The 15,008-nt window shown below is 39.9% G+C and overlaps 1 protein-coding gene across 1 annotated transcript in view; it reads left to right on the top strand.

The window, feature by feature from the left end:
• The window catches only part of LOC138285079 (contactin-associated protein-like 5), a 2,160,239-nt gene that overhangs the window by 1,263,897 nt on the left and 881,334 nt on the right, over nucleotides 1-15,008 (top strand). The window contains exon 9 of the mRNA XM_069224597.1: nucleotides 9,177-9,326. Coding sequence (XP_069080698.1) covers nucleotides 9,177-9,326 — 150 coding nt within the window. The remainder of the gene's footprint in view (nucleotides 1-9,176; nucleotides 9,327-15,008) is intronic.

Raw genomic sequence — 15,008 nt, 5'->3', positions numbered from 1 at the left:
TTTATCCATTCTCTGATTTGGCTACTAGGGTAGACATAAATACTAGTTGTCACAACCCACTGGTCATCTCAGCCATTAACACTGTAAAACCAAATAAAGCTGTATGTGCATCGGTAAAGAGATTGAATTGCAATTTTTGACCCATTTCCCAAACAACACCTTGACAAACTTTGTTTAAATATGAGCATGTAAACATTGTGTGAAGTCATCCCCATAGGCCTGATTGCATCCAAAGCAACTCGATGCTATCCCTGAAAGTGTTGCTGGGGTGTAATGCAACATGTATTTGCTAAAAAAAAAAAGGCCATTCTACTTAAATTCCGTGCTCCAACAGCCTTGTAACTAATTTGATAATACAAATTGTCATTGGGTGATATCTAGGCAACAACTTGTAGAATTTTCTATAGAATGCATATGATCCAAAATCAACAAAGTCTTACTTTTCTGAGACAGCAGTAGCCTATACCAATTTCTTATACCCTGCAATTCAGAAATAAAATACGCATTTCCCAGCTTCTCAGCTACTATATCGTCTCCCCCTAGGTACACTGAACAAAAATGCTTGATCTGAGCATAGCTTAAAAAGAGGGAAGTATTCAAATCAGAATTTACATTTACCAGACTCTGCCATTGCGAGAATTAACTGCTATTAAAACAAATCCTGCAGCCTATGAAATCCCAAGCCCGACCAGCAGGTACATGACTGAGCACATATGTGCAAACCCAAATCCATTAATTTCAGTTGGAGATGATGGAGGGATCCCATACCATTCCCAAATTTTCTGAAAATGATTGAGAATAACACAGAGTGTCCTATGTCTCGATTTTATGGGTAACCTAGGGAATTTAAGAAAGGGACATAATCCTATCTTCGAATCTTTTAGCATGTGTTTTAAATAAAAGTTTGCATCCTGGGAAATCAAGGAAGAAGATCTATTTAACCAGTTGAGTAATGACAATTGGTAGTACATTTTCAAACTAGGTACAGCTAAACCTCTTTCTTCTGGACTCAATTGTAAGCCTTGGATTTTAAGCCTTGTTTTTTCCCTGCCACACGAAGTGTTTTAGTTCTATGCTAACTATATAAAAAAAGAATTGTGTAATCTTTATGACAATGTTTGCAGCCAAAAAAAGCAGCTCCTCCCGATCCACTATTGAAAAGGGAAGATCTTGCCATTGATTAAGGAGGTTGCGCATCTCTTGTAGAGTTGTATTAAAATTAAGAGCATACAAATCCTCTAACTTTGAAGAAACAAAGATCCCTAGATAGCTTTTTGGTGACGCTGAAGAATTGTGAGCCTCAATCAGTATTGGTAGTACCTCTGGAGAACTATTGAACAGAATGGCCTCCAATTTCAAATGATTTATTGTGTAACCTCCCATTTCCGTAAACTCACTGATTTTAGAAAAGGTCCATTGTATATTGGCCTCATCGGCAGCTAGTTAGAGTGCCATATCATTGCCAAATAATTTTTACTTAGCTGATCCTACAACTGAAGCCTGAATTGTATTATCTTGATGAAGGGCACATGACAAGGGTTCTAAAAACAGTGCAAATAATGTAAGTGAAAGGGGACAGCTCTGGTGTGCCCCACAGCTTAATGCTATCTGTCCTACTGAATTTTCATAAATGATTATGGACACCTTGTCATTAAGCATTAAGATACAACTTTTCAATTACCTGAACAAATTTGAACGGGAAGGCAAACTTTGTAACTATAGCAGAAAGAACATTCCATTTATCCTCAAACACCTACTCTGTGTCCAGCATTATAATTGCAGCTTTGGTTTTCTGAAAAGTGAAATAATCAATAGCATGGATCAGATAATGTGTATTTATTGTCATACTCCGACCTTGAAGAGAAATATTTTGGTAACTATAAATAACTAAGAAAGATTTCTTGATTGATCCCTGGCGGTGTGATCATCTTGGGGACAGGATGTATGCCTGTCACTCAAAACTATTTCATTCACGTTTGTGTTTTGATTTCTTTTTTTATTTCACATTTCCTTGCAAGAGCTCAGTCAGAAATATTAGCAAATCCTTTTACAGATCATGCTGTAATTACTGTTGACCTCTGCCTTACGGGCCAGTGCTATGGCTGGTCTAGATGAGGTTTTGATAAATTCTTATTAGCCAATGAGCAATGGATCATTCGGATGTGACAGGAACTCAAGGATTTCTTAGAGCTGAGTGTCAATTTGGCTTCTGAGTTTTTGGCTTGGGTTGCTCTAAAGGCCTACTTTAGGGGGGAGGCGATAGTCATTCATTCAAATGTGAGAGCGATAGAAAGAACTGAAAGTCAACAGTTGCAATCAGCGTTTAATCAAGAAACAGCAATATATTCAATATCGCCTAAACAAGAATACAGATCCAAACTGGCTCAGGCCAAATATCATTTTAAAGACCACTTTGATTCTTGAGAGATACTAAATCATAAAACAAATTGACAAAAAAGTTAAGAACACAACAAATATATAGGGAAATACTGGACATGGTCAGTTAAGTGTAGAACAAATTGGAACTGCATTAAACAGACTTGTGATCCAGTACTTGCTAAACCTGTTTCTAATCCTCAAGAGATATCAGATGTTTTTCTTCAGCACTACACAGATCTCTACTCAGACCCATATAATCCGTTGGTAGAGAGGATAGAAAAATGGCTGGGAGGATTAAGTACTCCGTCAATACAGCTCGAGCAGGGAGCTGCTTTATTTAGCCCAACTACCTCAGCAGAATTGGTTCAGGCAGTGAACACAATTCCCACTGCTAAAGCCTGTGGAATTGAAGGATCCCTGCAGGAATATATAGGCTGTTCACCTCAATGTAACCAATTTTTAGTTATTCTATTTAATAATATTTTGAAAGGCTCTGAAATTCCGGATTCATTTACTCAAGCGGTAGTGGGCAGCTTTTTGAAGAAAGGCAAGTCAGAAAAAGATGTAAATTCTTATTGTCTCATACGTTTATTAAATTCTGACTTTTTAATGGAGATTATGAACAATTGTCTTTCTTTTGAATCTCAAACTGTTGAGGTGGTCCATCTCCCTACACTCAATGGCCTTTACAGCGACGCACCACCCTAGGTCAGACAACTCCATTGCTGATGGTATGTCCAGGTTATTCTACCTTAGTGACCAGAACACCAAGGAGGATGGGTAGTTCTCCTCACTTTCAGCTGGGTGGGGTGCTACGCATTCAACCTGTTAGCATTAGGGTGGTCTTCCCCTAAACTTTTTGCCTTTTCCACTATGTTTTGATGAATTTGTTTTTGTTGGCATTAGGACTCTGTGTACCTTACCACTGCTAACCAATGTATATGTAATCAAATAAATAATCAAAAAAAATCCCCAGGCACCTCCAACAATATTTAATACATAATCAATCATGAATTATACGAACGAAAAACTGTTTACAATCTACTGATATTGATGGAAAGAAGATTTTAGGTGCATGAGGTATAAGTGATATGATTGTGGTATGTATGGTTGAGAAAGGTTGGATATTGGACGATTTGAAATATATGTGTGTGCGTGTAGACAAATTGTTGTATTAAGAGATGGTGTTATAAATGAAAATCGAATTATTTTTGTTTACTATGGTAGTAGCCATACAAGTTTCTGTTGGTATAATTCAGGATTGATTACGTAATATATATTTTTGGAGGTGCACAGGGAATTTTTGATTATGTATTTGGTTGTCCCTGTCCTTATATGGCTCAGTCAATCCCTTTTGTATCTGTTTTGTGTTTCCACAACTAATGCATATGTGCCTGTGTTCACTCCCTGAAGCATGATAAGACTGGCTTACACGTGATTGGCATATTTAATTTACTTATAAGTCCAAAGTAAAGTGGTATACCATATACCCATGGCTGGTGAAATAATTCCTTCTAGTGAGCCTGCAGCAGTTATTGCGCCACCCACTTAGTTAGACTCTTAAGCATGTCTCAAGCCTGCTGTTTGCAGCCTGTAGTGCTGTTTAGATTGCCTGGCAAATTAAACCCCTTGGCAAGCCTAAACCTCTAGTTTTCTTACATAAAAGTCACCCCTGCCATAGGCCCTGGACAGCCCATAGAGCAGGATGCATTGTAAATTAAAAGGTTGGCATGCATGTTTACATTTTTCATAGCCTGGTAGTGAAACATTGGTATTTTCTTATTCTAGTCATTTGTTGCCTGCAGCCTGTTTCCTAGGTCACATGATTAGGTGTAGTTGGCAGTTGACCTTTGTGTATTCCTCCCAGACAGCCACACAATAGAGGGTCTGGGTGTTGTCAGGATGAGCAATTTAAGTCAGGATGGGGGTAGGGATGTGTGCAGCAATATATGCACTTCAAAGACACTACCTCAGCGCACACACAGATAAATTCATACTAATCTATGCTGACAGAAGACAGATTGGGACCAGGGAGGCAGGAAATTCTAAACACTGCTGTCAGGGGAAAACTTCACAAATGTTTTCTACTTCCAAGTGACAAGTTTGCTGGCCTCCTGATCAGAGCCGTAGGGACAGAAAAGTGCTCAACCATCTTGAGCCCGTACCTGGACCGTGCCTGAGTGAGGTCTGACCATTCAAATAGTGTCCCTCAAGTCCTGGACCCTTGGATGTGGTGCTAAAGGTTTTCAGAAGCTTAATTCCAAACATTGGTAGTTTTATGACAAAAAATGTTCTGAGAACTGAAAGAACTGAGTGAGGACTTACCTGCTAGCCAATCCATCCAAGGTGCATCGCTGGTCAGCCTGACTACACCACAGCTCCCGCTTGATTCTTCTCCTCAGAAGCATCTCTTGTTCAGCTGGTCCTCGCAGAAGTGGTATCAGTCCTAGTGGGAACCCTCATCGACTACAGTCTGCAGCTCCATCCCACTGAATTTTTCACTTTCATAAAAGAGAATAAATCCAAATGTAGAACTCTTCACCACAACGCCACCCAGTGGCTCCCTAACAATGAGACCTCCTCCTCAGATACTTCCAACTGCCTTGCTTTGCTGGTCTTTACCTGCTCAGACTTTTTTTCTAACATTACTTTTAAGTCTGAAGTTAATCGGAAAATGGGCCATATCAACTTTGTCTATCTGATATGAATTCTGTTGCGGTAGGCCGTAACTTTTGACTTTCCCTGGTCTTGAATGACTATATAACTGTGGTTGCCCAGATCTCAAACAACTATATATCTGTGGTTAGTGTTTTGGTCTTTTAGGCAATGTTTTACACTTTAAATTTAAACAGTGATAACGGATTGGATTTTTGCCATGTCGGTACCAAGTCATTTATGGAAATGTATTTATATGTCTGAATTATTATGGTATTTTTTTACATTTTTGCATTTTATTATTGTTTAAGTGCTGCATAAGTATTTTACAACCTGCCTTTAAGTTAAACGTGATTACTTTTGTGCCAAGCTGCCAGAGGGTTAAAAGCAAGTTAATTTAGTGACTTTTTCTGCTTCACCCTGAGAAGAATTGTGGATGTTGGTTGCGTAACGTTTCAGCACTCAACCAACAACCCAATTTCTCACATCAAACTTATTATTTGAAAAAAGCATTTGTGAAGGTTAGAAATCCTTTGACAGTTGATTGTTATCTCTTTGTGTTACAGGATACAAGCAGGTATTTTCTTTCACATAATCTCCCAAGTTTCAATAATAAGCAAGAATTTTGGCAATAAACACCCATTCTGAAAATCCCTTGGATTGTCCACTATGATGATTCTTGTTGAATGCTATTGAGATAGGTTGTATATTGCATTTCAAGCTGTATTTATTCTACGTATATTTTGTTCTATGACTTTGAGTGATAGTTGACCATTTATGTGCACTTGAATAGGCCAAACATTGTCAATGTGCAAATCCAATAGTAAAGGGATGGACCTTTTACGTTCAATGGGAAAAGAAGTGTCAAATTTGATAGGTTTGGCCCGTTTATTATGAAAAGTCACAACAAAACTAGTAGTCCTGACCTCCGTATTGCGAAAAGCATGTGCTAAAGAGAATAGTATCTTAAGGATAGATTGCTATTCCACTGTGCTAAAACCTGTAGGCAGGTATTTATTTACATAACATTTCACAGATTAAAGTAGTATGCACTAGTCTTGTTGTTGGTGGTCCACCTGAACAAATTGTGGATATGTTTTTTATTTTTCATGACTGTATGCCGGATGGTTGCCTCGTGGAAAGCTTACACTCTGTACAGCAGAATTGAATTGGTTATGGAGACAAGCCAATGATAAAGGATATAAGCCTGACTATTTATATTGAAAAGTTTCAATAAAGGCAGCAGGCCTGGCATATTGATTGTGAAAAGCATATGTTACAATGTGATTGTTAATACTCTGAATTAAATCCTACATAAGCATACATATATAACCTCTTGTTATGAGGAATCTTACAGATTACACTAGTAGGCCAGTCAGTTTGTTTTGGCTACTCCCTTTGGCAACCAGGGGTAGAGAAGGTTTACAATATGAAAATCCTAGTTAAGCCTCATTGGGAAAGATAGTGTTTTGCTTTGCTAACTTCTTTCTGCATTTTCATTGTTTTGACTGTATGCCTAATGGTTGCCTTGTGGGGAAACTAAACTCAGTGCAGTAGGTCGAACTGGTTATGGTGACAAGCCAATGATAAAGGCAATTGGCCTGATTACTGTGCAAGGTATTAATATATCACATACTATACAAAGGAAAGAGGTTGTTAAAAGAATATGGTAAAGTCAATAGGCCTTTAACAGTGAAGTGCTATCACATTATGTACTGACTGTAGAAATGTATTTGGATGCATGTAAGCTCACTATCATAGTAGACAAGGGTTTTGATGTTGGTCACCCACTATGACAAATCCTTGAAGTAGAATTTAATTGTTGTGATTCTTGTCAGCCCTTTTGAAAGTGGATATATATTGTTTTGCCAGGGATAATTTTGTATATATTTATTTATAAATATATGAACATATGCATGATGCCTGCCAAGATATGCACGCTTCGGTAGGCCTGTGTTTTATACAGTGTCAAGCTACTACTAAATGCTAGAGACCTTATCAGTTTACTGGGAAAGGTTATGCCAGATTCCTTAGATGGTGTTTGTTTATAATGAAAAGTCAAGACAGTGAATACAGTCCTTACTTATTATAACAAGCGTGTGTTAAAGGAAATATGATTTTAAGGGTGGTGTGTTAAAGGAAATATGATTTTAAGGGTGGTTTGTTATTATACCGTGCTAAAGCTTGTTGGTTGGTATTTCATTACATGTATTCTCACAAATTGTTGTAGTAGGCAAGGGTTTCGAGTTTGATGACCCACCCAAACAAACAATGAGGATTGATTTTTTGCACTGGGGAAATCCTTATTAGCCTCTATTCTGTTTTTTGACAATTGATTTTGTACATATCTGTAACTTAATTCAAACCAATTTATTCAATATATCTTATGGTTGCCTTCTGGGAAAGCTTATCACCAACACTGTATGTCGTAAGTAGTTATGGTGATAAGCCAATGATAATGGTTATATGCCTGATTGCTAATAATGAAAAGCTACAATAAAGGCAGAAGGGCTGACATGTAGACTGTAAAAAGCATTGATTAATGCCAATATGTAGTTAATGGTAGATTGTTATTATTATGCATTAAACTCTAAAGCTAGCTATTTTATTTTATAGAATATAAATTTGCATGATTAGCAAGGGTTTTGGTGCTGGTTAACAGCTCTGAGAAACTGTGGGTATAAAGGATTTGCACTGTCAATATCCTTGTTAGTCTCTTCTAGGAGGCATAATATTTTCCTTTGCCAACTCTAATTTTGTATACCATGTAATTTTATCACAGTATTCCTGATGGATGCCTTGTGGGGAAGCTTAAGCTCAGTAAAGGGTACTTCCTTTGGTTATGGTTACAAGTCAGTGATAACAACTAAAGACCTGATTGGCTCACCAGTAAAATATATATGTAATTAATTTTGAAGGTTTATTGTTATTTTTCTATATTAAACCGACAGATTGAAATTTTTTACATTAAATTTCGGATTACCTGTGTAGGGAAGGCTTTTGCTATTGGTTTACCACCACTGACAAATAACACATACAACAGTGTATATAAAAATACATCCCCACAAATACAAAGAAGGCCTTTGGGTCAGCTATGTGCTGCCATTTGTTGTTTAAGTGTCATTTCCTATCTGCTCCTTATTACATCCCTGTACTGTATTGGATAATAGTTTAGTTAATATCAGTGATTGGCACTCTTGTACCTACACCTGGAAATAAGTGTACTTCAATGTCAGTGTTGGTTGGCCAGTCCTTTTTGCTTATCCTTTTTTGCTTTATTTTAATGTGTCTTAAGTCTTAAAAGGATACTACAGCTCTCAAAGCAATTTTAACGGATGTTTGTTCACCGCTCACCTTATCTGCAATGCACCTGATCCCATATAGCCACTTCTGCTAAATCAGTAGACCATTATGACATGCTGTTTTCCATTGTGTATTGTTTTACCATTTCTATATGTCAAACACATTAGTTCTCAAAGTGGCGGCCATGCTGGAATTTTAGAACAACTACATACTATTTACAATACCTCTGCAACACAGACACCCTCTGCTATGTTTATTTATCTTATTACAAGAATATACCTACCACGTTTCATTGGTAGCATTTTTTTATTTTCTACTTGTATTCTTCTACCTTATCCTGTGCATCATATGATGGGCTTGTGTGTGCATTATTGTGGTTGTGTTGAAGGGTAAATCCAAGAAAGAGTCAGTGGATGGATGAATGGATTACTTGATCCGTGATTGCGAAGATGAGAGACAGGGTGCATGTGAGATGACTTATTCAGTACCTAAACAGATCAATGACACAAAGAGCACCTTCATTTATATGGCAGACCTATTGGTATAGCCACTGCATGTTACTATTGTATGTGATACTCATTCTTGATATATAGGCATTCCTTAATTTCCGAAAATAAATGTATTACTAATGTATGTACAGATGAATGTATTAATAAATTAGGTTTCTTTTCTGTAACATTTTTCCAATATAGCATATTTGATTGGCTAAATGACTAATACAAAATCCAAATAGTCTCTAGCATTGATTGTTTTTGTTTTTGATTTGGCTTGTGTGCAGGCAGTTGGAATATCTGCCTGCCAGATCCCATTGCTTTTAATCATTGTGTTTACTTTTCTAGGTACCGCTGTGAATGATGGTTTGTGGCACTCGGTAAACATAAATGCCAGAAGGCATCGGATAACTCTCACTCTTGATAATGGCCTCACCTCCCCTGTCCATGCAAACAGCCTGTTGCAGATCTTCTCGGGAGACAGATACTATTTTGGAGGTACATACAAACTCCAGTGACATAAAAACAAAATGTAAACAAAGGCCAACATAATTATCAATCATTCATTTGAAATGAGAAGCCAAAGTGACTTTTTGAATACATTTTAGTCTCAATGCTTTAAACGTGTAAAATACATTGATGGCGTATTATGGGGAACTCTCTTTATCAAGCAGGAATCTCAGCGTGTATTTGCAGTATGGTGCTTTTCTTAGAAGGATACGACTGAAGTTAAGTTTAAATGTATTTGAAAATACCATGGGTTTCTCTCATCACTCTCTTGGTTAAATTTAATTGAGTGGCTGCTATAAAGAAATACATTTTGAAAGTATAGAAAATGAAGTTACAAAATGGTCACTCAGTCTTTGCAGGAGGTATTGTCAGTTTTTACTTGTGATTCTTAAACAGGTTGTTTTGCCCACATCTTGCCTGCCTGCACTGTGCTTGTTGACATCTGTGGCCCTGCTGGACTAGGACTACATCCCCCAGCACTCTCCATGAAAGGGGCTGGTCACTGGGCTTTGCTGAAAAGTGACAGACATTTCCAGTGGCGCAGGACACTCAAACAGGTTGTTTTTCCCACATCTTGCCTCCCCTCACAGTGCTTGTTGATATCTGCGGCCCTGCTGTGGTGGACTATGTTCCAGAGCACTCTCCATGGCCAAGGGAAGGGGCCGGTCACTGAGCTGAGCTGAATAGCGCCTGACATTTCCTGTGGCGTGGGATGAGTGCAGAATGTGCCCAGCGCGCGCCAAACCAAAACCAGGTCCAGATGTGCCACGCCCTCTTGCCCTCTCTTTCCCCTATGCCTGTCATTCTTTGTTCGGAAGCCAGCAATCTTTACTGCCATTGTGAATACTTGATTTGTAAGTTATTTTCCCTCTTTTAATGTTAGAGGTTTGTCTGTGGCGAATATGAGTAAGCAGAAGGCTGTTGCTGGCCCTTTAACTGCCCCCCAACCATGATCATGGGCTACTATTGACAGCTTTTTGACCAGTGCAGTGGATCTTTTTTCCAATGAAATCAGACGAGCTGAGCGCTGACTCTCACTTACTATTGGGGATATTGATTCTTTACCATCTTCCTTTCCCAACCGCTTAACTTCACCATGTACTGAGGAACCCTCCATTCTCATGGTATATACTGCTGTTTGGGCCAGTGCATCAGTGAGGGAAAGCCCCAGTACCAGCATATCTGTTAAAGGGCTCGCAAACATTTGCTCAGCTGTGGGCTGCGACAAATGATGGAATCAACAAACGTGTCCAACAGATGCTTATCTGACCTGGGGCTGGTCCCTGGGGCATCTGCTAAGCACTGGAAAAAGACTCAAATCTAAGCACCCAGAGCCTTGTGTCAATCTTGTGACCAGCAGGCCATGCAGGTTGGCTGCCTCAGAGGGCATGCCGCTTTACCTGTTGATCCTTGGGATAGTGTGGTTGTTCAGAAGCCTGCTGCCCCTTTAGCTGCTGGTGCTAATCAAATGAAGTTCCATCTGTTATGTGTTCACCAGCCCTACTTGGAGCCAGTGGTGGTGAAATTACAGTGCCATCTACAGGATCTGATCAATTCGCAATGCCAGCAATTGTAGGTGGGCAGACAACCCCAGCTTGACCCCCCCAACCAAGCAAATAATCCTACAAATGAGGACTCTTTGGGGGTTATTACAACTTTGGAGGAGGTGTTAATCCATCCCAAAACTGACGGTAAAGTGACGGATATACCACCAGCTGTATTACAAGTCCATTATATCCTAAGGAACTCGTAATACGGCTGGTGGTATATCCGTCACTTTACCGTCACTTTTGGGACGGATTAACACCGCCTCCAAAGTTGTAATAACCCCCTTTGTCTGCTATTGAGCGTTCTGTCCATATGTTATTGTGCCAGCTAATGTTCCAAGTGGTTTGGGTGGTCAGCCTGAATCTACAAGGACTCCTGTGAACAAAAGCTGTCCATTGTCCATCTACTAATGTGTGTGGGCATTGGGACTTTTGCAATTAAATTTTGCTTGCTCGGAGGGTGGGAGGAAATGACCATCAGGAAAAGCTGTTTCCAGGTGATATTGTTATTGTGAAAGTTGGCCGCCCTATATTTGTGGGCAAAGTTCTGGCATTAGCAAGGGACAGCTTCATTAAGCTAAGATTGATCAAGATTCTGCATTTGGGCTCTTTTATAGGCAGTTGGCCTCAGTCGTTCTTGCCCCTCCAGGTATTTCAGCTGCCTGTCAGCCTGTTAAGAGGCTGTCTCTGCCCCTACCCCTCCAAAAAAGGGTCATGGCCCTCACAGGTTTGGATGAAACTGATTGACCTCTATAGGTGTGAATGGTTGTGGGGTTGGTTGCGTGGTTGGTGGGGTCACCCTATATTTACCCTCCAGTTTCCTCGCCCCCATCATTTGGCCCCTGATGGAAGCAGCTTAACAAAAAGACTCTTCATAGCATTGCCTATTGCAGGCATGGTGGAACTATATTAAGGCTTACAAGACCAACCACCTCATCTTAGCTCCTCAGAAAGGTGTCAAATTTCTGTGACACCTCCAGGTCGTCTAGTGTGTTCAGTTCTCTGTGAGTTTCCTCTGCAGTACTCTTTATTGATATCAATACAAGTGTAAGGGATAAGATCTGGGCAGACCAGAGTGGCAGCTCCCTCTGAATATGCAATATAAGGCTCCAATGCTAAAGATACCTTCAACCTAAATGTAACCAGCACAGAACTTCAGCTTGCATGGGCGAGGGAATGGTCCCAATCAATCCCACAATCCTTGACTTCTTTAATGCCCCAGAGCAATATGATCAGGTGACTAACTACAGTGGCACTCCCTAAAAGATCTCCTCACCAGAAGTTACAGAGAATTATAAGCTTACTATGGAACTGTCTCAAGGGACAAGCATAATGACTATGGAGAACACAAAACCTGGGCACCAGGTTTTAGATTATGTAACCAATTCTGTCGAACCCTTGTTAAAACTAAATTTTTAGGTGAAAACAGTGAGCCACACATATTTGGTGTTATGAACGAAAGGTCAGAGAGAATAGGTCTGAATCTCAAAACACCCATAGCTTGCAATATGCAACAAGTAAGGACACTCAATAACTACCACACATTCATAAGTTCAAGCTCTGACCAAATTTGGGACTCATCGATAGCAAAACACAAGGCACTGATCACTTGTTATTTGTACCACTAAGTCCTGGTGAAAGTCTATCACAACCTCTTTTCTCATCCAGAGCTAAGCAGCCTCTATGAACCTAAGAGATAATACCATGCTTGTTACCAGCCATGAGCCAGCCGCTAAGATGGATCAATTTATCCCACTTCTACCCTTGAATCCACCAGATGCAGAGGGTCAAGTAGGACCTTCTGTCCCCTATAAAGTTACAACATTTAAACACGAGTGAAAATAACAGAATGAAAGAGCACTGCAAACCAAAGAGGTACATGTTAAACATCTTAAACTCAGTTGAGCTTTCTCTTCTGCTCCAACAGATACATTATGATCTATGTTATGATATTCACTTCAAGCAATATGGAAATCTCAGAAACATCACTCAAATGAATTGGACATTCAGGTTGACTTCCTCAATACCCTAGCTGTATTTAGAGCAGGAGTAGACACAAAAGTGGAGGAACTCAACAAAACTAATTGTGTGAGTGCCATCAGATCCCAACGTAAAACTCAATTTGAGTTCCTGCTCACCAATACTGGACAAACTTGAAACTCTTCCCTATAGTACTGTCGCATAGGTTCTCATTATGCTAATGAGGCTACTAGATTTGGGAGACAGGATCACATGGATGGTGGGTACTAAGTATGAATCCACACCACATGACACCTGTAGACCTAATCTGGGTTCTCCGGCTAACTAGCAGAGCCTCATCTGTGGCTGAGATGATTGTGGCGACCTGGGCGCATGACAAGAAGACTCCTCATGGAGGAACATGACAGCCGAGTGAGCGCAGCGGTCACGGGCTGCCAGGGCCGTTTTCAGCAGGAATGTGTAATCTGCCTCTAAGTACCGCTACGAATGCACTACATTTACCGGTGTGGATTGTGCACGCAGGTGCTGCTTGGAGGGGTCAGCATCGGTTTTGCTGGATGGCTCCTCGGAGCGCGAGAAGAGTTGCCACGCCTTAGAGCAGATGAAGGCAGTACAGTGATGTGCTTCTTTTATTGAGGTTCCTGGCAGCCCGAAACAGGAGTTCAAAACTCCAGTGAAACTATGGAGTGTTCCTCTGGGAGGAGGTGGGAGGCTAGGGAGAAAATCACAAGTACATTTTAGAATTAGCAGTATAACACTGGGTATGGGAGCATTTGAGGAAAATAAATGTTATGGTACTTAGGGTACTTAAGACATTAGTGCAGGTCTTGGTCTAGCTAGTTTTTCATCAGTGTAACTTTTTGAACTTATCACAATGTTTAGCACTGGGGTAGGCCTTCTAAGGATTTCGTCATGGAATGTTAATGGCCTAAGATTAGAAGGCCAAAGACGGAAAATATTTGAGGTATTGGGGAGGATAGAGGATGAAGTGATTATCTTGCAAGAGACTCATCTATTGCATGGGGAATGGGAAAAATACTTAGGTGGCTAGACCATTGAGTTGTTATAAAACAAATGAAAGTGGTAAGAGGTATTGCCATTTCAACTAAAACATCTATAAAAGCAACCTTGCGCATGACTGCCATGGACCCTAAGGGGCGATGGCTAACAATAGAGATCAAAGTTGGGGGAACATAGTGGACGATTGCAGGCTATTATGGCCCTAACGTGGATGATCCAGTACCTCTCCAATCTCTCTATAATCAGCTACTACTGTCTACATTTCCAGTGATTTTAGGTGGTGACTTTAACATTTTGTTGGATCCAATCCTGGACAAATATACCCCCAGGGGTACAGTTAATTCCCCAAAAACTAGGCAGTGGGTTAAGCAGGCAATGGAAGACTTGGGCCTGGTAGATATTTAGCGAAGACAAGCCAATGGGGGTCCCAGATTCACTTTTTAAAGCAGAAAATATGGGCATAGCTCTAGAATTGATTTTATTCTGATTCAAAATAGTCTCTGTGGGATGGTAAAATATGTCACTCATGCACCAGGTCATTTATCGGATCACTCGGCAGTCAAAGTGCATGTTAACTATGATACAGGAGGGACTTCTCCTAGGTGGACCTTAATAGAATCTTGATGTCAAAATCATTGAAGATTTCGAAACAAGATTCTAAAGAATTTTTTGCAAAAAATCGTAGGTCTGCCACTTTGCCGGTAGTTTACCGGAAATACCTATAAGGCATTTATTAGGGGAAGGTTAGTTAATATCTCTGCATATAAACACAGAGAAGAGAAGTGGCTGATTCAAGACCATGAGCTAGCAATTTCAGAATTACAGTCCTTGGGTGATAATTCTGTGAGTGACACGTCAGGGGACACTTTGGAAGGTTTGCAAAAGAAAGCTATGGCCTAATTAGAGGAATTTTTAGATACTAACATCAGGAAAAGATGGGAAATGAGTAAATTGGCACATTATGAGTACGGGAAGGGTGTGGCAAGTTGCTAGCATGGAAAAATAAGGTAGACCAATCCAGGAATAGAATTATAGCTTAAAGTCAAAGGTAGCGCAGGTTGCACTACCGATGAAGCTGAGATAGAGCAGGCATCTGTTTCTTTTTTCCAGAAGCTCTATACGG

The sequence above is a fragment of the Pleurodeles waltl genome, chromosome 3_1 (genome assembly GCF_031143425.1).
Source record: "Pleurodeles waltl isolate 20211129_DDA chromosome 3_1, aPleWal1.hap1.20221129, whole genome shotgun sequence".
NCBI classification, from domain to species: domain Eukaryota; kingdom Metazoa; phylum Chordata; class Amphibia; order Caudata; family Salamandridae; genus Pleurodeles; species Pleurodeles waltl.
This window is presented reverse-complemented; position numbering and strand designations above follow the sequence as displayed.